The sequence below is a fragment of the Meriones unguiculatus genome, chromosome 2 (genome assembly GCF_030254825.1).
Source record: "Meriones unguiculatus strain TT.TT164.6M chromosome 2, Bangor_MerUng_6.1, whole genome shotgun sequence".
NCBI lineage: Eukaryota > Metazoa > Chordata > Mammalia > Rodentia > Muridae > Meriones > Meriones unguiculatus.
In genome coordinates this window covers 18176161-18202109 of record NC_083350.1, presented here as the reverse complement: position 1 = coordinate 18202109, position 25949 = coordinate 18176161, and the positions used below count along the sequence as shown (strand labels likewise).

General features: G+C 36.7%; 1 protein-coding gene across 2 annotated transcripts in view; it reads right to left on the bottom strand.

Annotated features, from left to right (window-relative positions):
• The window catches only part of Dcc (DCC netrin 1 receptor), a 1165274-nt gene that overhangs the window by 91913 nt on the left and 1047412 nt on the right, over window positions 1-25949 (bottom strand). For both annotated transcript variants that reach the window (XM_060377064.1, XM_060377065.1), the window contains exons 18-21: window positions 21517-21655; window positions 17303-17410; window positions 11345-11539; window positions 6435-6467 (exon numbers count right to left, since the gene is read on the bottom strand). In XM_060377064.1, coding sequence (XP_060233047.1) covers window positions 6435-6467; window positions 11345-11539; window positions 17303-17410; window positions 21517-21655 — 475 coding nt within the window. The remainder of the gene's footprint in view (window positions 1-6434; window positions 6468-11344; window positions 11540-17302; window positions 17411-21516; window positions 21656-25949) is intronic.

The window sequence follows — 25949 nt, the reverse complement described above, 5'->3', positions numbered from 1 at the left end:
AGGTGATCTTCCCCAGGGAAAAGCATAAAAGCTGATTGTCCTGTACCTAAGACTCCACCCTGAAAACATGCACACAGGTAGCGTTCTACAGACTGAAAGGTTGTGCTTTGGAAAATGCATGTCTATACATACAAACATCTGTATGCAATAACAATTAGTGGGGAAAAAAGGAGCCTATGAATTTGAAGGTGAGTGGGGAAGGATATATGGAGCCAGGTGGAAGAGTGAAAGGGAAAGGAGAAATTTAATTTTATTTTAAAAATAAAAAAATTAAATACAAAAGGGTTTTGTAGGAATAAAACAAACAATACTGAAGATATAAAATGTGGAGCTAATTGAAGCAAGCAGAGTCAGAGGCAGGAAGAGATCTTTCAAGAAGAACCAAGGGAGTTAGCAGCAGTAGGTCTCACGAGAAGGACCTATGACTGAAATATTGCCTGAAATCCTGCAAACAAACATGCCTGCCTTGTGCTCTGAGAAGGTTAAAAATCTACATGGATCAAATAAATCCCCATGGGCAGAGACCACGTTTCATTCTTTCAAAGTTACCTATTAAAACATAAAAGCTCCTGAGCAGCAGACTTAGGCAGCTACTTGATTGCTCGCTGGGAACATGACAGGCGTTTAACACTCTATTAAAAGCACATTACTCATTTTCCACCTTCACTTTTTCACCACTCATAATATACAGAATTGCCAGATTCTGAGCCTGAGAAAAACACAGGTGAGAATAGCATTTTCAAGTGGGTGTAGCAAGTGGTTGAATAATAAATGGGATTGAAGCTATTTGCAATAATAGGGTAGAAAGAGGCTTTAATTTTCAATTAAACTGCCGCCATCAGAAGGTGCGAAAGATTGCAGTTTTTCAAACAGAAGCCTGGCTGTTATAATCCAAACCCTACAAAGCCTGTTTTACATTAACTAAATTCAAAGCTTGACTACCTTGCCTTGAGAACCCTAGTTGCCTGGAACTTGAAACAAGTAAGAATCTGTTTATACATGAGATTCAAACAGCTGAGGTACAAAATGGCAGGTGTGGTGTCGAGGACTTTGTAGGAATACTCCTTTTGAGGGAAAAGGAGTCCTACAAAGGAGATGAGCTTACAGTGATGTCTCTAGGTTAAATGTTCTTGATAACATAGTTAGATTCGATGAATTGATTGCACTTCCATAAATTATACAGTGGTGTTGAGCAAAGATTCCTATATAACATGGGTATGTATTCGCATCTAACTACTTGCATCCTGTGAGCACCTGGGTAAGACGTATGTCCTCTTTATTTGATTTGTATCTAACTGTAAGGCTGTCATGAGAACCAAATTGGTTAACACCTGTGAATAATATAGTGATTGATGCATAGTGAGAAAGTTATTCATAATATTTTTCATTATGCAAGCTTGTTATTCACAAGTTTAAAAAAAATTCTAATTCCAGGTTAAAAAAAACCTGGGAATCTTAAAGATAATTTTCAACACAATCATCATTTTACAGGTGGAGATGCTGAGGAAGTTAATTCTCTTCCCCACTGGCACACAGCAGGTCTCAGGGTTAGGGCTGTGCTGGAATTTAAGGACTCCAGCTCCACTCCACTATCAGAGTATATAGTGAGTGACTACTGGTAGGTAAGACAGGCTTCCCACTGACTAAGATTCCGTGGAGCTCATCTTCCTTAGCTTAAACTGCAATCGCTCAGATGGTCCTTCTTTATTTGAATCTGTAAACTAGTTTACAAGTCTTATTTCTCTAGGATGAGTGTCTCAGGCCAAGCCTCTCCCAGGTCATGAAGAATCAGACGCACTTGAGATCCTTGAGAATGAGCACATTCTTTGTAATCCATATACGTTTCTAACCATGGTAAGTCACTCTGATATTCTACCCCCTCTGCTAGTGCACTGGTTAGACACAGACACACACAAAATCACAATCAAACCAATTTTCATACATAGGCATCTCTGTGAGAAGCACGTATTTGGGGCCACAGAGAATCACTCTTGGAAATGGGCAGTGCAACCTTTAAATGTATTCATAGGAAGCTGTAAGATTTTAGTCTTGTCTCAGAAAAGTAAAACTTCTGTGATTGTATCAGGAATATGCTATACATTGTGGAGTCAGAGAGAAGCATTTGGCTTCCACCATTGTCATTGTCAATGATGATATGTGTGACTTGGGGCAAAAGATTTATTTTCCTCATCCATAAACTAGAAGGACAATTAGTGAAGAAGTGAGAGAAATTCTTGTTTCAGTGTGAGTACTAGGCTTTGTGAATACGGAATGGTCGCACACCCACACCGAGGTAAGGCTCCTGTCTTTCCTCTGCTCAAACTTCTCACTGTCTGTGTGACTACCTCCCTTTCCCTCTCCAAGAAACATAACTCGTTACAACCTTAGAGTTACTTTCAAACGTAAATAATCTTATTGTACAAATAGAGATAATAGTGTTTTTAGTAAGTCTAGTACTCACATTCAAATAGAAATTGCTTTCACATGCTGCTGCTTCCCTAGTACAGGCTGCAACTACATTCAGGCAAAGTTGGAAACAAGGTTAAGTTAAGGCGTAAGTGGACAGATCTGACCCAATAGTGCTCTTCTGCTATGTGAAGACAAGGAGGAAACACCATTAGCAAGCAGGGAACACAGGCTTGCTCAGGACGCAGCTGGGGCTCCCTCCTCCACTCTAAGGTACACAAGCTTGTGTTATTTAATTTACCTAAAGTTTGGTACTGAGAGGCCAAGATAACTCAGGTAGTAGCATTAGCATAATCCCCGTGTCCCAGCCTCATAGACTCAAGGCTTTGGGAACGCATTAACAAGATTATCTCAGGTGGGCAGGCATTTGCTTTGTTCCTAAGAATACTCATGGATATGAAAAAAGGAAAGTCCATATTTGAAAACTACCAGCACAACTTTCGAGGCTGTAACTTTACAGACCCATGTGTTTACGGGTCCTGCATGCAAACAGGAAAGTACATCCTTTTTTTTTTCAATTTTGGTTTAAAAACGGAGTTTATGAAACATAGTTTTTGTAGGTTTGGATGTTGGCCTTGCTGCTCAGTCGTGTTTTTACAGTCAAATTACTTAGCATCTCTAAGCTTCAGATTATTTATTGCTCAAATGGAGATAATAATAGTATCAGTCTCGGTAGTATTATAAGAATTAAATGAATCAACCATCCATTCTTTAAATTGTGCTTTGTCGAAAAAGCTTCAGAGGGTCCAATTAAGCATTCCACACACCCACACAGAGAAGCAGTCGGTTCTTGTCCATCCTCTACACATACTTCATGGAGTCTGTGTGACTACCTCCCTTCCTCCATGAAACCTAACTCACTAAAACCTCAGAGTCCCTTTCAAACATATCGGTCACCTGAACATTAAACAAACAAACAAACAAACAAACAACAACAACAACAACAACAAAAATCCTGGAAAGAACTAGGAAATAAAAAAAGAAAGAACTACAGAAAAGGAGAATTACAAAGCAGATCAAAACTATACTAAAGAAAATACCGAATGCAACTGGTATTCAAGGGTTGTGAATTCTATGTTTATAATTTCCATAATAGCCTTATTATTACTATTATTTAGAAAAAAGCAATTCCACTCCCCACCAAACAAAACAAAACAAACAAACAAACAAAAAACAAAAAAACTTCATTCTTATTTTGAATTTTTTTTCTTGTTTGTTTATGTTCTTCATACCAGATCTTAGGTTCCAAGAACAAATATTTGTGAGAAAAATCAAAACTTTTCTTAGGTTTTTCTCCTATAATTCAATTTCCCGCTTTCTATTTAGGATTCATACTGCCAAGGTAACCCTGATTTAAAATGCCAAATTTTCTCTCTGAGTGAATATTTTTTACTAATCCTTTTATAATACCATGTGTATTTGATCTCATTTACAGCCCACTTCTCTCCCTCACTCCTCCAGTCCTGTGCTCCCTGCTCCCCCCCACCAGCTCCCGCTCTTTTTAAATATCCCGCCACGTACAATCTGTGCTACCCACACGCTCATGGTGTGGTGGCATCCACTGTAGTGTGATCCGCATACCAGGGGCCACACATTTATTAATTCATTTATTTCCATAGGTGTGTGGGTTTATTACCCCGCACGATGTTATAGTCCGAGTGGATCAAAGACCTCAACATAAAATCAGGGGCCACACTCTTAAAGAGAACTAACACTTCCTCCTCGAAAAGCCATCCATAGCTCCTCAGTGGGCGCCTCCGAACTCCATGCTAGAACATTGACTGACTTAGCATTTTATATCATCAAAACTCAGCTCCTATTTCAAATTCAACAGAGGGACAAGAGTCTACCAGTATGATAAAACATGTTCAGCTCATTTGCTTTTTGCCATGAATGGGAACATTTAGAACATCCTGCTGTCGTTATTTCCATCAGTCTTAAAGGTCTGTAATTTGTTTCAAAAAGGAAGAGTCTAAGTACTATCTAATGCAGGAAAAAAACAAAAATAAAAAAACACTTGATTAAGTGTATCTACGTACTCATTTGGGGTATTAAAACTTGGGGTCCCTTTTCTTCTACAAACCGATAATTTCACTGAGTTGTGAAATCATTTAGCTCACAGACAGAGATAATGTGTCATAAAAGTGGGGAATTGTTTATTCATTTAAATAACAAAATATGCATTGTATAGCTTAACATAACATGAAACAAAAATTTAGGCGTGTACCTTAATGGATAGACAGTCCTAGTAGCTATGAGGTCCTCGTATCAATCTCCAGCAGCAGAAATGTTTTTTTTTTTTTAAGTGTAATAATATTAAGCCAAAAAGCTAGCTAAAAACTAATTACAAAACAAAACAAGTCAGAGTTTAAGAAGATTTGGAAAATGGGATGCTGTATGCTGTAAGTGGCTAATGTAACAGCTAGTTGAATTACTCAATAAATTTCTGTTATTTTTGTTATTTCACACACACATATGTTTGGTACAAATATAATTAAAATTGAAGAGCTCTTAGCTTATGGGTGTTCCAAATTTTCTCCACAGAAGAACATTATGTGAAGCCATTTTAATTATCTTATAACTGAAATAGCTTTTCACTAATTGTTCTGGGTTTTTATTTTGCTACCTCTAGCACTTCATTTACTTAGGAAAATATATGGTAAGTGACATTACTCACCACTAGAATTATTAAAAATGTTCATCTCTAGTAGATATGGCTCTCGTAAGATTTTTTTTTTCACAGTGGAAATAATCAGAAGTGGCAACATACATTTCTAGAAATCTTGACTTTGGGTAAACATGTCTAGAGTATCACTTTACTATTCCATATGAAATTCTGATCACATTGTGTCAAATAGAAATGTTCCGAAAGAACCCAGAAAAACAAAACAAACACAAGCTAGGTACCTTGGGCATGGGGCAGACACTACTCAGGTTTTAAGCTATATGCCAATACTGATGATAGCAAGTCTGTGACTTGCCAACAGAAGAACATTTTCTTTTAATCTCACAACTTGTTGCTTGGGAGCCTCAGATTGGTTGAATATGCTGATGGACCTTTTTTTTTTGTGCAAAGAAGGAGACAAACTATTGTTGACCCAGAAAACACACAGAGGCACAGCCAGTTTCAAGGACTAACACACTCTATCATGGAAGTAACAGAATGCTTCCCCTCGCCCCTCCCCATGAAACTCATCAACTCTCCCTTTCCTCCTTAGAATTCTATTAACTGTCTTTGGTGTAAAGATAATGGAATACTAATTTATCAATCAGTCTACAAATTATGTTAATAGGAGATTCTTCTCTACTTTTGAGTTGAAGGATAATTTGTGTTTATCTCCATTTTTCATTGTGAGAAACCATTCGTGGTTTTAGGTAATGGAAGACAGGAGAGAGAGAGAGAGAGAGAGAGAGAGAGAGAGAGAGAGAGAGACTGAGATTAAATCCCACCATCACCTGATCTCTGATCCATGAGCTGAAAGAGCCTGTGCTTCAAAATGAACAGTGATAATGCTTTAAAAAGTGAACTTAACTTTGTTTTTATTTATTAAAGGCATCTCACTGCAGAGGAGAAGCACACATGATTTATGTAACACAGCAGAACTTTAATCCACAGCTCAGGAAAGGGTGCAAGAGCAGCTTGAAAATTATGCTGAGCTTAATTATACTTAATGTGAATTATTCAGAAATGCAGACAGAGACTAAAAATTTATTTCATACAAAGAAGCTTGACATTTTAATTGGTCCTTCAGAATAGAGACAAAACAATTTCCTCTCAAGAAAATTTACATCTTCCCGATCAGACCCACAGCCTCAGCCAAGCAGAACTTCATTAACAAGATTAATCATGTCAGTGTCTTCTCCATCAGGTGTATGGCTCAGGTGAAAGGCGGAATACAAAATAATGATTGACATTTTCAATAGATACAACTGCTCTAAAGAAGAAAACAATAGACCATGTCACGTACCTTGGTCATTAGCCATTTTGTCTGGGTGTTCCACTGCCGAGAGAAAAATAAACAGATTATATTAGTTTAGAGTTTCGTATGAGAAATCTGGCTTATCAAATCCATAATTATCTCATTTTTTGGACAAACATTCAGAGGTGGCAAATCCCTGAAAATAATGTTTTCGCTAAATAAATATGTTCTAAAATTTAGTTGTCATGTTTTTCTAAACCTAAACTCGTTTTGTAACTTTGATTAAGATGGGATTGATAGTAAAATGAATGGCTAGAGTTACAAGTTCGTATTGATTTTAACTAAATTACAGGAGCTCCTGTAGATATTCACATATCAATGCATTTGCATTATTATCTATGCATCCGTTAATACACATGTTCGTGTATTAAAATATAATATATAGACATATATATATTAAAACAGAAGACTTAGAATATCAATGTAGATAACTCTGAATGGGTCAGGGATATATGCAGTGGAATATTCTCACTGAGATATACTCAGTAGGTTATACCCAGTGGGATCTACCCAGTGGGATATACTCTGTGGTTAGTACTATCATAGTTCTCAAAGCAGTCTTAAAATATTTTGGCCAGTCCACACCTTTGTAAGTTTCCATCAACTGTAATTATTTTATGCATATGTTAACTTCTTTGAGTTTTGTATCTTTTGGGCCGATGTAACTAAGTTGCACTCAAAAGTTTACTTGCTTCTTGAATATGTTTCGTTGAAATTTGCAGTGAGGCACATATCAAGCAGTAATGTACACAGAGACATCCATTCTTTCTGTGAACCTCTCCTGCTGCAAATCAGTTACTGTTGCTGAAAAAAAAAAAGCTACAACCAATCCTGAAAGAAGGTTAATAACCAGTGTTTTTGTTTTTGTTGCTGTTTTTGTTTTGGATTTTTGAAAAAGGCCATTGCATTTAATATAGTCCGTACAGCAAATCTCGGGATCTTTGCTTTGGTTTGGATTTTAGTTTTTGAGACAAAGTCTTTCCTGGAACTCACTAAATAGTCTAGACTGGCTTACGACTCACAGATATCCACTTGTCTCTTCCTCCTGAGTGCTGACATGACAGGCCTGCACCATCTTTCTCACGGGGAGTAAGCAGGATTTTTAACAAAGGTCTGTAGCCTGTGAGTTATCAGAACCAGCATGCCAGGCTCCCAGCAATAAGAGAACAGAATATTATAATCTGAAACATGTACAGATTTGGAAATCAGAACAGGGCACACTCATAAAGCCGTTCTAATCAGCATTTTATATCTGGTGTAGAGAAGGCTTTAATGAGACTTTGTGGAAAAATGTCAAAAAGGAACAAAATAGAAAAGAAGAAAGCCATGTTCATTTCCATTCATCCTTTGACTCTTTATGGTTAATTGTATTGCTTTCATTGTCTGAAGTAAAATATATTTTAGTGAGTAACCAGTAAATATACTATCTCCAGATGTTCTTTTCTGTTAATAAAGTTACATTGGGTATAATGAGAATTTTTTCAAGTTTTAAAAAATGCTTACTAGCTGTGTATAGTGGCACATGACCACTACTCAAGCAGAGCCAGTGAGATCACTATCAGGTCAATGCCAGCCTAGGCTACACATCAATCCTCAGGCTAGCCATTTCTGCAGAGTGGGAGCTTGTTTCAAAAACAATTACTCAACATTGTCTCCAGAGACCAAATGGATTCTAATAATTACTTTTTATCAAATACTTGTGGATTTTGATGTGAACTTGTAATTGTTCATGTCATGTGAACCCAAACCACAACGTGTTTTTTTCAAAATGTAACTTGAATTCTAAGTCCTTTCCCCATACTCTGGCACGTAGGTTTCAATGTATTTGATTTCCGGATGAAGAAGAGGCATATTCTCAAACACCAACCAACGATGCACAGAGACTAGATCATGCTTTGTTGAGAATTCATCACTGAGCACTCTGCTCCGTTGGGAATGGCACTCACCCTCTATAGAAAGTTTCTGTGGTAGACTACCTGGGAATACCCTTCTTCCCTGCTGTATCACAGGTTTAATCGCTATTCTTGATTGTCAACTTGACTAATTCTGGAACTAACTAAAATCCAAGTGGTTGGGTACATCTGTGAGAGATTCTTCTTGGATGAATCTTTTGAGGTGGCAAGACCCATCCTAAATATGAAACTTTTGAGGTAGGAAGATATTAAATCTGAGCTGTTCATTCTGTATGCAGCCTATAAAAGGAACATGGAGGAAAAAGCATTTGCCCTTTGCCTGTTTGCCCACATTTTTCCTGACAAGTTTATTTATTTACTGGAATTAGAGGTACCTTTCAGGATTCTGGCATATACTGAAGTCCAGTTGAGACATCCAGCCTCATGGACTGAACAACTACTGGATTCTGGGACCATTACTTGTAAAACCCTCCAATAAATCCCATATATAATATCACACATACATATATGTGGGAATTATTATATATGCTATTATATGTAATATATATTTATTTTTTTTTCTACAAATTGCCCTAATATAATAGCTGAACACACAAATGGAAATTTCAATGGAGGTAATACACACAGAAACATACATCTTGCAGAGACTTAAGAGTGTGAGAGTTTCTTAATATAAGTCTGTGAAGGATATGAGTAAGGGAAGTTGGAGTTTGCATATTACTATGTGGTAAAAAAAAGTGAAACATTAACTAAAATTTCAAAGCACACAAATGCACATATGCTTTCTAATTGTAAATGGTCTTTCAGTTCATCAGTGATTACTTACCAAGTATCCCAAACCTCTATGTCTGGTTGCTAATAGCAAAAAACAAACTCACATCTCTAGTACAGAGTGCAGCTACTTTGGCAAAGCCTGACTATGAAAGAATGAGGCTTGTGGACACCTGCCTGGGGTGTGATTTGTAATGAAACCTTTGCCCATTAGCTTGTAGGCTTCAGGGACTTTGCTCAGCTTCAGGAAAGAATCTCAACCTTTATCTCTGTCAAACAAGGTCACATACTGGTGAACAGTGGTCTTATGTTTTTAAGCAGCTTTGGAAGGTGAAAATTTTTAATCAGAGAAATTCCATGATTTTGTCTTTGGTGTAGCTGTGGTTCACTGAGACATTGTCTTTCAAATGTATAATTCATTGTTCTTAAAACATTTGTCATCTAAAATGACATAGAAAATACAGTTTTTGCAGAACTTGGCTTTCAGTAAAGATAGGCAGTTATCAGGGTTTTTTTGTGAACAATTTAAAATTTACCCAAGACATGAAAAATCATTTTACCATTTGAGCAAACTTTATTAACACAATAAATACTAAGCACAACATCAAATCAGTGCATTAGACCTAATTCTTGTAGACAATTACAAAATAAAATTTAAACTTGTCTTCAGTTTAGAAAATGATTATAGATGATTTTAGGACAGCAAGGTAAACAGTAACAAAGGAAATGTTAACTTCCTTAAATAACCTACAGGATGGCTATCAGAGTGGGCCAGTATATCCTGAGGCAGCTCATCAATCTACCATATAAAACATTCTGATTCCTTAAATCACTATAAACCTTCCCTGATATCTCTTGGCTGGCACACTGCGAGCATGAAATTAACTTGGCACCCGCCTATAGATAAAATTTAGGCATTTGCAAAACATTATCTAGTTACATTCTATGCTTCTATGAAACGAACAACTGGCTGCCTTTCAATTGCTCATGAAGTAAAACCTGATTTAGACATGAGGTCCTCAAAACCTGGACAAAAACTAGCTCATTTCTTCCTTCCCTCCCCCTAACTCCTACTGTGACATGAAGAACTGTCACACAGGCTTAGGATGAATGCTTGCTTGTGTACTTTTGGCAGAATTTCAGGTAAGCTGCTAACAAAATCCAGCTTTTGAATAGCTCACTCATGAGAATTCAAAAGTCCACTATGTATTAGCATAGCTTCCTAAAGCATTGGCAAACAGACTGTGCAGTTACTGTAAGACCCTTCTTTAAGTACGGCAAAGAGTCCACAGAAATGTCAGTCATGAGGGTCTCTAAGGTCTTATTTGTTTGTCATCACGTATTAATTTTTCTGGAGGAATGTATGCACAATATCATCACATATTTAAGACCGTCGCTATCTATCCTTGCATAAACCAGTGAGCACAGTACAGGAAATAGACGTCTGTAAGTATCAGCTACGGGACATGCCAATTCATTTTCCATCATTAATTGAGACTCTTGCAATCATTTTATCTTAGAGAAATATATTATAGGACTGTTGAAGGGTAAGGATGTTTTATATAATCAGCATTTGAACTCAATATTTTCTACATAGATATTAACTATCTTCAAATTGAGTATATAAATAATATATATATGTATATATATATATACACACACATATTTGCAAGACTGAGATTTCATCTAATCCTCTTATTAAACTTTTCCATTTTTGGTTTTGTGTTCTCAACATACCAACCACATGTAATTTCTTTTGAAATTTGTTAGCTTACCTTATTAAAGCTTCTTTTAATACATAACAGTGATCATTATTGAAAGGAAATAAAGTTGGCAGTTTTAGGCCACATAGAAATCTCAATTCATCTACATTTTCATTCTCTTATATAAAAAGGTCAAAGGGGTTCCTTGTATATCAAATAAAGGTAGTATACATAAAATCAATACAAAATGCCAGAGGGCTATAAATAAAAAGTCAAATTAAATATGTCTGCCTGGTGTTGATGCCATAAAAATGTGATAAAAAATAGATCTTGTTTTGACATATTGACTTTAAGTAAAAAAAAAAAATCACATTTTAATCTATTTTGGATACCCACTGCAGGAATTTTGCCAAAACATATAAACATAGGGCTTTTTCCTAGCATGGGCTGTGGAGTTATTCTGTGACTATCCCCAAAGACAAAGAAAGAGATGATGGGAAATATTTCCAACCTTTCAAAGTCCTGAAGAGAATGGGATCAGAGAGAGGCCCGACTCCTTTTGCGTTCCGTGCTTGAATTCGGAAGTAGTACATGGTGTCAAGGTTGAGATCCGTGATCTGATGGGTAAGCCGATCGCCACTGATGGTCTCCATAATCCAGTCGTCTATTGGTATGTTCTTGTCCAAGGTATAAAACAAGATGTAAGCTGTATGAATAGACACATGTGATTCGGGTTGGTGCACAGAATGCATGCTGTAGTTCTTTCAAACACTCACATTCTCAAATATAAACTACAGCATTCAGCTCAGCAAGCAAGGACTATTTTTTAATATTGCAAGATTTAGCTACTAATTGTTTTAGTGCATAGAACCAAAATGGAGTGGGCCATTAGAAATAAAATATATCTGTCATATTAAAAATTGCTGCGGTTTCTATCTATAAATCCTGATTATTTGTTTTTTTCTAATATATTAGCATTATGAAAACTGTAAAAGTGAGATAACGTGTCTGCATAACATTAGCGGCAGTCCAATAAAGAAAACAAATAATATTTATTTTAGCTGTGTTTAAATAACAATGATAGATAAGAAAGTATACAATGCTGTACATATCTAGAATATTATAAAAATGAATAGTCATATTTTATTGTGGCGGTGACCCTGTGAATTTAGCAGGGCCTCTGTGGTCATTTTTTCACAAATAACGAAGCTAGTTTGGAGAAATGGCTGGAATGAGATTCTCTATCCCCTAAAATTTAGCATTCTTTCTCTTGTTCCAGTTGAGGCAGGCCAACATTATCACTCAACTATATAAAAGTGGCTTAGTTGTTGTTTTCAGATATTAGTATCTCTATTTAAAGGGCTTTAGTTCTCCGTTAGGGAGTATATTACTACAGTGCTAACAGCACGCTCACTTATGAGAATCTAATTTGAATATGCACCAATGTTCAGTTCTCAGTTAAATAGGCATATCTATCTGAACATTAGTCTTATCCAATTTAGGTGCTGTCTCAAGAGCATCAATAATTTTCATATTACATTGTCAGATGAAACTGTATGGGACTAATCATGTATAGCTCTGTTATGTAATTATGGTGGTGTCCTTCATTTCTGCCCAAATTCTGTAAATCATAATTACCGCACATACATCACCTTGTTTCTCATTCTAGCAGTTCTGTGTAAATCAGTTTCTTTTATATAATTTTCATTGTTTATATTAATCACACACTGTACTGTGTTACATAAAAATACAAAAATTACTTTCTTAAACCAATATATTTTCCTTTGAAAATGCTTTGCATTTGAGTCCCTCTTGCCCTCTTGCCCTTTCAAATGCTTTGCATTTGAGTCCCTCTTGCCCTCATCTGGCCTAGGAACTGTCACTGTTATGTATCTGCCAAGCTTCCTTCAGAGTTCTCAGACTGAGTTTCAGTTCTCAGAAGTATCCATGCACCCTGTGTGCACACTCAGCACAACCATCACTGCAGAACGATTGCTCTCTACGTATCTCCATTCTTTCTCTTGTTATTTGTGCAGTGATCTACTTTACTTTCAGTATCCAAACTGATTTCCTCAATCAAAGTCCTGTTAAGGTATTTCTGACACATAGAAGCCTTCCTCCACCGTGAGCTTTTATTTCTGTCAGCTTTGTGTTTTTAATGCATTAGGATAGTACCTATGGTTTTGCATCACTCATTACACCCCCTCATAGATCTGTGTGTGTGTGTGTGTGTGTGTGTGTGTGTGTGTGTGTGTGTGTGTGTGTTTGGAGCTCTGGGCTTTCTGTGTTCTTAACTGGAAATTTCTTCCTGGTTAATCTGTAAAATTAAGCTATGCTCTAAAATCTAATATCTAGAAACTGTTTTTCTTAAAATACAAGGGGGGGTATATATTATAAAATGACCACAAGGCAGGACGTTTTCATCTACTAAGCTTGGTTAACCATCTTTGATGGCTGCAATTACTCCCATTCTCTGGACTTCACACTTTAGGGTGATGCTGTCTTCCTGAGCTGTGAAGACTTCTAAGTCTTCTCACCAACAGAATTAGCTGATGTGTCAGAATATGCTGTGACGTTACCACCTAATCAGGGAAGCTTACGAATTCTGTTTTGTCAGCAGACTCCATAGATCTTCTCCTCCGGTGGCTTTGATAAAGTAACTCAGCAAATGGAGCTGGCCAGGAAGCAGAAAGTAAGGCTCAATTTTGGCCATCAGTAAGTCACCTAACCCCACTGTCAATCATGCATGTTGGGAAGCAAAAATGTTGCCAGTTATTAAAAAAAAATGCTAGGCTGATATATTTGTTTATACCTTTGTAGGATAACTTAAAGCAAAATAATTAAAGCATGCTGATATTTTAGCTATTCAGTAGAGGTACAGTGAGATTATAGTGCATTCACACAATAGAATATTATTCTGCTGTTAAGGAAAATGAAATTATAAAATTTGCATGTTTGGAGCTCCAAACATCCTGGGTGAGGTAATCAGACCTCAAAATAGAAATACTGCATGTTTTCTCTTATATTTGGATTTTAGACCTTAAGCTTTTGATATGTGTGTTTAAATATAAACAAATACATTGGTTATATAGCTATTAAGGAATGAGGGGGAGAAGGGGATTTTTTAGTGAACAGGAAAGATACCATTTACTTCTGTTATTGAAGTTGGAGAAATTGATCTGGTGCCCAACTAGATATTTCACCTTTCTTGAATAATGTTTGTACTTTTTTCTCTCTTTTAAAAAAATTATTTACTTTTTATTAATTACAGTTTATTCACTTTGTATCCCAACTGTAGCCCCCTCTCTCATCCCCTCCCAATCTCCCTCTTCCTCCCCCATCTCTTCCCATACCCCTCCCCAAGTCCACTGATAGGGAAGGCCCTCCTCCCCTTCCCTCTGACCCTAGCCTATCAGGTCTCATTACACATTACTGGAACAGAAAAATAATCCTCAGTATTACCCAGATACAACCCTTGTATCCTACACAGAGACATACCTGCAAGATATACTAGTACAATGGTGACACAAATGTTCTGAGGGTAGCCAACCACTTTTAGATTGTGTCTAAGCCCACTCTGAGAAAAGGACACCATGCCTGACACAGCTAAAGTGGTCAAGGAACCTGAAAGTAGTCCTATGGCTAGGGGAAACCCTAATACTATTTTTATTAAAGGAATATAGCAAAAAATGACTCATAATCACATATAGCTAAATCCACCAATTATTGAATTTCTCAGTCTTTATCAGAGACTTTTGACAGTAGAATGTAATTAACACAGAGACCCAAAAACATGTGCAGACAGTGAGAAACTCTAGAGCACTCAACACTAAATAGGATATCTTTATCAAATAACAACCCTCAAGACTCAGGGGTCTGTGTACAAGAGGAAGCAAAACGATTTTAAGAGCCAGAGATGGTGCGCTACTCCAGATAAACATTGTCTTCCAGAGACAATATGACAGATACCCAAATGAACTCATAATAAATTGTGACATAATTCAATTGATACCTATTGGGAGAGGGAAAGTTAGTTTTTTCTAATGGAGTTCCACTGGGCATATCCACTACAGGGGACAAGTCAAAAATTCAGGAGTGATGGGCCGATACAAAATGGATTCCATGTTTGTTTTGTTTGGATATTTTTTTGTTTGGTTGTTTTTTTATGTATGTTTTGACTTTCATTTGTTTGCTTTTTAGGATTTTTTCTGAGAGAGAGGAGAGAATGAAAGAGGGAGGTATAGGGCATATAAAATTGGGTAGAGCATCAGGGGGAGTTGGGAAAGGCAAAAGAATATGATGAAAATATATTCTATGAAAACCAGTCTTTTAAATGAAAAAAAGAAAATATAAGTAAAACAAAAACAAAAGATTTTTTTCTTTCAGTCTCATTTTACTATGTTTATTTTATACCTATTAATTGTATGTGAGTGTAAATGTACGTTAGTGTGAATAAGCTATGATGCACCTGTGGAGGCCAAAGAAGAATGAGTATAACATAATAACGTGTTAATAGGATCCAGTAGGTGGGAGTGCAGGACATAGGAATATGATGTTTCTTGCTCAGCTTTCAGGCACATTTACAGTTACTTTTATTTTTATTTAAAAAATTAAAATTACATGTGCATATCTGTGTGGTTTTGTTATGATATTTTCTTGCGTGTATATAATAGACAAGGGTTACAATCAGAGTCCTTATCCTATTTTGTCTCTTTCCTCTTCTTGATAGTCTCTCACAGCTTCTATTTTGTCTTCTTGTTGAGTAGAATCAAAGTACATCATTGACAACACAATTTTACTTTAATAGATGAATCAGCTTTTTCGGTCTCTGGAACTTGGACTTTGTGTGTGTGTGTGTGTGTGTGTGTGTGTGTGTGCAAAAGACAGGAAAAGAAGATGCATTCAATGTGATCACATCGGGAAGATTGGCCCCAACACATAGATGCCTTCCAGGTCTATTTCCTGGGTCCTAGCATACGAGTAAGGTTTAAATAGAAGATGATATTTCTTAATTTGGACTAACTATTTAATTTTTACATGGGAAAACCAAAATTAAGTCTTCCTTTCTCAGAGGTGAAAACACATTCTGTTGTTTACTTGACAAGCTGAAGACTTATTTGCGTAAGAGTAAAGACTGGAGTAGTGGAAATAGGACTAATTTCATTCTTCACGAAGCATAGCTTCCTGATGGACTAAAACTTTGTTTTTATTTAGAAAATTTGTATTTTTTTCTCAAAGTATTATCCATTATGACATGGTTATAAATAACTGTTTATAATGAAATAAAATATAAATAAATCAAATGCTCTAAAAGTACTAAAACACAATTAATGAAAGTAGACCAGAACACTGAGAATTGAGAATTAAAAAAAAAAAGTTGGAATATATCAGCTGAGTTTTCAAAGATCTGGCACACAGACAACTGAACACATATGCTCTGGAGGGAGGGATTCTATGTTTATGCTCTGCCTCATATTTGTCAGCTCATATGAAAATTCTGTTTGCTATTACACTAAAAGCAATTTCCTAAACAAAACAAATCTTCAAGTTAAATTTCAATCACATTTATAAGCTTCACGTTATCTTTTCATTTTGCAAAAATTCACAACATAGCCGATGAAGTGAGTTTTCCATCTGAAACTGCACGTTCCTTGTTTATCTGTATTTTAGAAGAACTCATTCACTCTGTTAGCTTGTATTGCCATATACCTCTTGTATGGAGATATAGAAGACTAGAGAGCCGTGTAAATTCCTAACCCAATGGTCCTCCTTCTTCAGCCTGTGAGGTGCACATTTTAAGTTTCATAATATTTTATAATAAGTTAATGCAATGGAGCTATCTATTAAAACCTAAATTGATCTAAATTGAATAGAGAATGAAAACTCTCTAAGAGAGCACCATTATGGTATTTTTTAATACTAAATTAACATCATAGGCTTCTAATGGGTGCTTTAATTAGGCAGTTTTGTTATCAGTAATATTTGGTAAAATAAAATCTGTCACTGTGAAATATTCATTATGTTGAATTTCTGTCAGTCAATATTATTTTCCAAACCTTATTACTGAAGAATGAAGCTAAAAGCTAAATGAGAATTAAAAAAAAAAAAAAATCTCAAGACAAACCCCTTCACGTGTGGCACAAAATATAAGGCCATTAGAAGTCCTTCATATCCTATAAAATGTTGTCTCAGTGGTCCATAGGATAAAACACAAGACACCTACCCTGACTGAAATGTGCACCTTCTACACAGCAAATGAAGAGAATATGTATGTGTGTGCACCTGTATGAACCATTAGAGAACTACTCCCTCAGGGGGGGACAAGAAGAGCCAATGAGAGAGGATGAGGAAACAAAGACGCTGGCTGAGACAGAAACCCCAAAGGGCAAGAGCAGAAAGCAGCTGTGAAGTAAGCAAAGTAGATGACAAAGGCCAAGGTATGGCAAGGCAAAGAAAGCAGGAGGCTTACCAGTGATCTTCCCATTGGCTTCCAAGGGAGGCTGCCAGCTCACAATGACAGCACGAGGCTTCCCTTCTCGAGTAATGACTGTCAAATCCTTGGGAGCAGAAGTCGGGGCTGTGAGAGGAAACCGAAACAAGGTCTTGTCATTGTTTGTGGAAAAGAAAAGACATGGAGGGCATTTGTCATGATGCTAGCAATCAGAATCTATCACCGGGTATATCAGGTTTCTTTTGCCTTTTACAATTCATTGCACCTCTTTGAATGGCACAATTCAAGGTGGAGAGTGGATGGTTTACCATGGAAGCTTGATATCTTCCAAAGGAGTGAGTATAGAGAGGAAATGTTGAGCTTTTGAGTGAGCTCTCGCTCATGGATGTATGTCTGTACAAAAATGTATGCTTACTGAGCTGATGTACTACCTGCCTTCCATCAAGGACTCTCTAACAACTGCAGTTTATAACTGAATAAAAATACCTACCAAATTCCATTGGGTGGGGGAACATGAGAGAGAGAAATAAAAACAAACAAACATATATAAAACAGGTCAAATCTTGCAGCTTAAATGATGTGCTAAATATTTTCTAAGTGAGAACAGAAATTAGGAAACAGAAACAAAAATGTCAAAGAATATCTGAGTGCCTTTGCTTTAATCTGGCATAGTGTAATATAGCAAGAAACCCCTCCCACCACATATCTATTTCCTTTAAATGTTGTGCAAAATAAAACATAAATATATTTTAAAGTGGGACCAAATGTCCCTAGCCAATCCAATATCTTTCAAATACTCTGCTGATAGGTTTATAACCCCTTTGAAGACAGTTTTCCTTCTAGGTAGCTAGCAATACTCCAAGTCCATTATATGCAGTCTTCTTGTTATCATTAGTTTGATACAGGCAAATTCGGATCTACCTATTTTCTCTATCCATATTCTGCAAGAATTTTCTTGTTTCCAAATAGGACTCCTGTGACTAAGATAGTTATAATGTGGCGTCTATTTGAACCCACCTTCATTCTGTTCTTGGATCTTCTGAATGTCCTGTAGGTAAGTGCATTAGCTACCCTCTACTACCAGAATAGCTTCCTGTGTGTTTACAGATGTGAAACAGAAAGAAGACACAGATCATTCCTATTTGTCATAGTCCTTTCCTCAAAGGTCACTGGGACTCCAGCTAATCCAAAGTTAAGCTAATTTTAATATGTAGATAATATTCTTAACATATTTAAAATTTTCAAAGAAAAATTGAGAAGACAGTGAACCCAAAGGAGGAGGACAAAAAGAAGATAAGAAAAGGAGGGGTGGAATGAGATGGAGGAGAGGAAAACACGTCAGAGAGGCATTATCGAAGAACAGCCTAAATTTATAGTAACATACCAAAGAGGTAAGGGTATCTTAAAAAAGGGTTATTTTCTTAAAAGTTTTATTCAGGATATCCCATATCCCATGAACAGAAAGATTAGATACAGTCATAAATTTATTTAGATATTATACAAAATATATAAGAAAAACTTTGAACTATGAAAGAAGTTAAGATATTTTAACTAGACAGAATATCCTTGTTCTTACCCATCTTAAAAATTCATGTTGTATTTTTTCTAGAAATTAGGCAGAGGATGATTAAGTTAGTTGACCTTTCAGCTCTGCTATTTTTAAAAGAGGTAAAAAAAGTAAGTCTATTTTTTGCTGTAATACAGAGTGATGTATGGAAACGTTGGTTATTCAAAACGCCGGCCTAATGTGCCACCTGTTTTAGGTGTGTGCATGTTTTATCCTTAAGCAGCGTGAATGATGAGTGGAAATTCTTCAAATATTTACAATTTACCTATGAGCTTCACATTTACCCACTATCTGGAAAAGAAAAAGGTTAATGGTTCCTAAGGTCCGCACTAGTGCTTCATGATTCCACCCCTGCCTCTGTGCCTCCAGTGTGAGGGGTCATTTCTTATTTTGTCAAACTCCCCTTTACTTTTCCAGAGTAATTTGGTACCTCGTGCTGTTTCCTGTAATTTCAATAATGTCTCAAATTAATGACTGCATTTCCCATACTACTTTATAGTTTCTCAATATATGTCTCTTTTTAAAATGATTTTCATTCTCTCTAAAATACTGTATTCTCTTTACCTTTTATGCATAGTACCTATCGAGGGCCTGGAAATTACAAATGAACTCATTATTTATACTTTGGCCCACCAGATAAGCAAGGCCATCTAATATCTATGGCTCTCAAACACTTCCTCTGTAGAGATCAGTTTCTACGTTAAGTGCATGAACAGAGGGAAACCTTATAGACTTAGATTGCAGACAAGGAAATTACATCAGGCATTTGTTACTTAGATTGTAATATCTGCCTGCCCCTCTTACTTTCAGAGAAACATGGAATTTTCTTTTGAAGAAAAAGAGTGTCTCTGGGCCATATGAGTATCATGGCCACGAATTTGTGATATAGGATCTTTGAATCAGCTTTTGTTCAGCTTTTTTGCCATCTATCTCAAGACATAGCAAATAAGGTTCTTTCTTCTGAAGTGTTGAATATGAATTTATACAAGGAAGGAAGACACTGAGGTTCAAAACACTTGGTAATAGCATCGTGAGGGCAGCAATAATTGTTCATAGCTGTGACTGTTTCCTTTCTGGCACTGTTCTTGTTTTTTTTTTTAATTAAGCAAATTGGAATAATATAAAAGATTGCCCATTTGGGTTGAATGAAATATTTTACTTTAAAATTTACCAGTCACGCATAGGCTTACTATGAGCCACTTCAGCTTTTAGCAACGAAGCCATGGAAACTGTATCCTATTTCAGAATTAAAGCAAATCCTCAAGTTATTTCATCCACCTCATTTCCTCCTCACGGTTACAGAATCTGCAGACACTTGTGAATTACTTCTTCCTTCTCATCATCACCCAGAGATCTCATCCACATGCTATTTACACCTCTCTGCAGATCATTATCCGATTTGACAATCACCCTTTCTACTAACCACAGGTCTCAACCTTATTATCTTTCTGTCTGCATTGGGACTCAACATTGGTGTCACGCGAGGCTAGGTAGTTGATGAGCAATCTGTAGCATGCATTTTGCAAGCTCAATGCTGGTGTGCCCTTTATGGTTATGAATGGGAGATCGGGTGAATGTGCTTGCTTTCAGGTGAAATGACTGTCCTTTCAGTCAAGTCAGATCAAGTTTTGCTCTTCCTATTTTGCTAGTTTATATTTGATTCCATTCCTCGAGTTTGGGCATAAAAGGAAGGGGTAGGGGTATATTTTATGGTTCTCCTGGTATGTAACTCCCTTGGCTGGTCCTAATTTTTCTAATAAGCTGCAGACATTAGCATCCAAATAAGAATTAATAGGGGAAATCTAAATAATGTATAATATGTAAACAAAAAGGATGTAAAAATGAGACTATCTATAAAGATATTTACAGACAGAAGTGTCTACAAAAATATAGATCTCTAAAAATTAAGCTAACGATTGTAATAAAATTAAAGGAGCAGCACAGAGGGACAACTTCCAGTGAAAAAGCAACAAGTTTGTTCACTTGAGGAGAGCTCTATTGGAATAATTTTAAAATTCAAAAATGTTTAGTGTAGTTCACACACAAATATAAATACGAAACCAATTAAAACAGTTACCATTAAGACTGGAGAGGTGACTAAATGGTTAGGAGTACATATGGTTGAGCTCTCTCAAAGGCCATAAAGATTTTCCATCATGTTATACTGTTTCCAAAGCATTACCAAGATCACCTAAAAACTATGTCTTCTTCCAGATGTGGTTTGAACAAATATCCAGGAGGAAAAATTTATAATGTTTGTTTTGTCACAAATTACCCAATTCCTATGAGGACCGTTTTTCAAAGCCACCTTTGTTTCAGATAGCATTTATTAGCTACCTAGATTCCTGTCCTATACTTAAACCCATTCAAGAGAGTTAACATTCAGGTCCCAATGAGTTAATGTTCCAAAAAACGCGTTCTAAAAATCACTGATGAATGATGCAGCCAGACTGTTTAATATTGAAAATCTCTCTTTCTCTCCAATGGGACTGGAATAATACTATTTTATAGACTTACTGTGAATTGCACAGGATATATTATTTCATGCAGGAACAAAGTATAATTTTGAGATCATACTAATTCTATATCTTGAGTTCCACAGAATTAGGGAACACTGATGCCTAGGCCAAGCATGTGCCTTCGAAGCCAGGGTCTCTGTACGCACCGGCTTCATAGGTGGTGGCGTGTGCAGTCATGCTCCACGTGCTCGATCTTCTGTTCTTTGTCACCATGACTGAGAACTCATACATCGTGTTTGGCTTGAGGCCAGTCGCCGTGTAGCTGAGGGATGTGGTGTCCTCTGACTATACAAACCAGAAGGAAACAAGCAAGGAAGTAAAAACAGTGAGCTCACCTCAGTAAATCAAAACAAAGAACTAGCCAAGTCAGCCAAAAGTAGACTAAGTTCAAGATAGTGGAAGTGCTGGGCCTACTTCTGAGTTTGCCAGTGTATAAGGAATGATGGTACATCTGAGACATGACTGATAAAGTCAGTCAGCGTAGTGTTCACAGGGCAAGGCGGCTCAATGAGCTCCCTGAGCCTGCCCATACGCACAGATAGAGGACAAATTCTACTCTCAATCTATCTCAACACTTTTCTAGTGGGGCCTGAATTAAATTCCTTTCTTTATCATTGAAATCTGGGTGGTTTTTTTTTCTGGGTTAGTAATATAAATTTTCTGTTGCCAGAAAATATTTGCCACTGCAAACTATTAGTTATTAGCATTAACCTGAGTATGACGCTTAAAACTAAGACTTAGTTTCAAAGTTTAATGCTTCCAAAGAACTATTGATCTCTTAAATGAAAGTGGAATAAGAGTGTTTCTTTGTTACATGGTGTTATCCCTTTATGGATGATCCACAAAGAAGGAAACGTGCATGGAAAGGGAAGCAATTGATCAGAAAAGAAGTAGCATATTGGATAAATATTAAAGGATGAAATTGTATTGCAGAATGTTGTGTTTGACTTTTGAATCCATTCTTTTCTTTATAAAGAAGTCCAGTAGTTTTTAGAACAAAATAAGTAAACTGTGTCTTTCATGCTTACTCAAAGAATAAAACTGATTATAAAGAAAAAGCATGCCAGTCTCACAGGTAAAATCTTATTTCCCACAGCGCCCGGCACATTTTAAACTATGTAAATCTTTTAGAAACATCAGTTACTTGTGCCTCGTGGTTATATCTTTGTCTTTGCCTAGACCTAATACTTCTTATTTAAACATGTGTTGACTACCTACATCTGGAAAAAACAAAGCCTTTTCTCATTGGTTGATAATATGTGTGTGTGTGTGTGTGTGTGTGTGTGTGTGTGTATCCTTTTTGTACAGTGTATGGCAAAAAAATATTAAATTGTGCATGTATCATAAGTTAGGCCATAGCTTTGAAAAACACTATTTTTTTAACATCAAATAAAAATTAAAATAAACTAGTAACATTCTGGTAATGTACCAATTTATTCTAATAAATTGAAGAACTCAGAAACTTTTACCATAATGTTTTCTATGAATACTCATAGAAAGCTTTTGTTGTAACCAGTTGTCAAACCTAAGAAAACATTGGAAAATCCTATCTGGTTGCACCTGTATACACAGAGTACCTGGGTAATATGTCTCAGCTCCCCCTTCCTCATGGTGAAGTTGAAGCTAACATGACAGATATCAGGTCACCATTTAAAGTAAAGCACAGTGCTCAGCCCGATGCAGTCACTAATAAACATTACCTCTAATACATTATCCCTGTTTCCTGTCACCTTTCATTATGTTGCTTATATTAAATTTCATAGTGGGTTCTGTCTTGAGGAAGAGCCTGAGTCTTGCACATCTGCTTGTATCTTATTCCATTTAGAGTGTATCTGATAAGCATAGGGCACTGCCAATAATTATATTTTGAGTGGAATTTCAGCTAAAACAGAATGTGATTAAAAATTTGTAGAAAAAGTAAAAAGAAGTTCATACTTTTCATAGAATATGAAATAGAGTAGTTTAAACAATCAAAATATTAGTTTCAGAAATACTGTCCATTTAAAAAAATGAGACTCAGTGATATAACAAAATATAGCAAAAGCAACTCTTTTATCCATATTATTTGACTGCAAATGCACCCTTTGTCCTATAATGAATATGTCTTGCTTATCTTATAAAACTGCTATGGAAATAGAACAATATCTCTCCCCAAAATAACCTCCAAACTATACCCAAAAGTAAGCACACATGCACATACACACACCTACAAAACAAAACAAAACAAAACAAAACAAAACAAAACAAAACAAACAACAAAATATATGGAGTCCATTACATTTTGGTCAACCACTCCTGAACATGAGGCCTGTCATGGAGTGGTTGGTATATCCACTGTTACTCTAATGAAGAAAACTGACTTTCTCCCGGCAGGTATAAATAAATGACAGTTCAGCTGTTTAACTTCACCTTAGTGGTAAGACATCCATCCATCCATCCATCCATGCATGCATTCACTCAATTTTTAAAAATACAACAAAATAAAATATAATATAGAACAAAAACTATCACTATAGAGTTGGAAAGACAATTTAGGGAGAGATATTGTTCTATTTCCCTGGTTTTGTTATGTTTAAATTATATTTTTGGCTCTTTGTTTTGATAAAGAATTTAAAGTTGTGTCAGTAGCAAAGGGGAGAGAATGTAGAAAGAAGAAAGGAGAAGAATATGATCAAAATATACTTAAATTTAATTTTTTATATAATAAAAAGAAATGTGGTTAAAAAACTTTTATGGAATGAAGGATGATATTTAGATATGAACATTGTTCATTATTAGCCAGATAGAGCCAAGTAATTGTGGTAATGATACTTGCTTTTTTGCCCAATGCTGGAATGCTAGTAAATTTAGGTATGCCCTGGTTACTCGCATGCCTCGCTGGGTGCCTGTGCCCGTTGATGCCCCTCACGCTATGACTCTCTTCAGACAGAAAAGGGATCTTAGAACTACAGCCACCATTGTTACTGCCATTTCATTGGCAGCTGTTGGAGCTACCACCGGGGCATTAGCCATGAGTCATACTGGGCAGACTGCTCAGACCCTGAATAATCATTTAGCCAATGTAGCTCATGCCTTAGTTGTACAAAAAGGAATTAATGCTCAACTAAAAGGAAGCTTGATGGTGTTCAATCAGAGGATTGACCTCGTGCAGGAGCAAATTGATACCCTATGGCAAATCGCTCAACTTGGCTGTCAATGAAAATATGCTGGACTTTGAGTCACTAACATATAACATGAGAATTTTTCCTGTGCTGCAAATCTGTCTAAACAATTGTCTAGCTATATTTTAGGTAATTGGACTGGAGAATTCGCTACTATGATGGAGCAGCTGAGAGTGGCCATTGTCACAGTAAATTCTACCAGAGTGGACGCAGGACTAGCCACAGGATTATCATCATGGATTGCTGCAGCCATGAATCATCTGAAGGAATGGGCGGGCATGGGAGCGTTAGCAGGCCTTCTGGTGTTGGTCTCCTTGGTTTGCCTGTGGTATATATGCAAGATTAGAGTCTCACAACAGTGTAATGCAGCCATGATCATTCAGGCCTTTACAGCCATTGAAGCAGGACAGTCTCCCCAAGCATGGTTGGCTACCATAAAAAGCTAAAATGTTATGCTCAGGATGCGAGGCTAAGCACTGCACTCAGGGTCGGCCGCTTTGGACCCAGAGAAGAGCATGTCTGATTGCATGCGGGTTGATGCCCCAGGTCCCGCCTCTGAGAAAAAGGTATCGGACGGGTCTGATGCTCTTTGGGTGGATGATACCTAAATGAACATCAGTACAAAGTCCCAATTTATTTCTAATATCAGAGATCAGACCTCTACTCTTGCCTGATGCGTCTAAAACAAAAAGGGGGAACTGTAGAGAGCTGCGGAATGCTATGCCTTAAAGATGGAGCTGGTTTCCGCCTTCCACCTGCCCGATGGTGAGTGCTCTCTGTCACGAACAATTCCACATTTGGCTAAGGCTGAGGATCTGGCTTGCTTCCATGTATGTGGACCTATCTGCATTGCCCACGTAGCACGCTGGGGTTGGCTACCCAGAGGCTATTTAAGCTGTGGGCTGGCTTTCCCCAGGGTCAGATGATTGTTCAAGGTTCCTGAATAAACTGCATTGGAAAAAAAAAATCATCAAGTACAAACCATAACATGTCTTACAAATAACTGTTTTTATTATACATCTTTCTCATAGACCAGTTATCTCTTCTTATATCCTTGTTACTTAACTACCCAAGTCTTTCCTAGAGACCTCTTTAGCTCAGTGAATAGAAGTGTGTGTGTGTGTGTGTGTGTGTACCTGTGTAGATGAATAAGGTTATAGTACTAAATTAAATAATGCCTTTAATCAGTTAAGTTGATGAGAGAAGGCCCAGTTAAAATATGTTTTGCTTAGTATTCAAATTCTTTGTGAGAAACTGAATGTCTGCACTACTAGCCATTTAACTAAAATTATTTGCCTCAAGAAATCCTGACATTCAAATGATGTTGGAAAAAAAAAAAAACCTATCAGTGGACAAGAGGAACGACATAGGGGGAGAAGAGGGAAAGAGGGTAGGATTGGGAGGAGATGAGGGAGGGG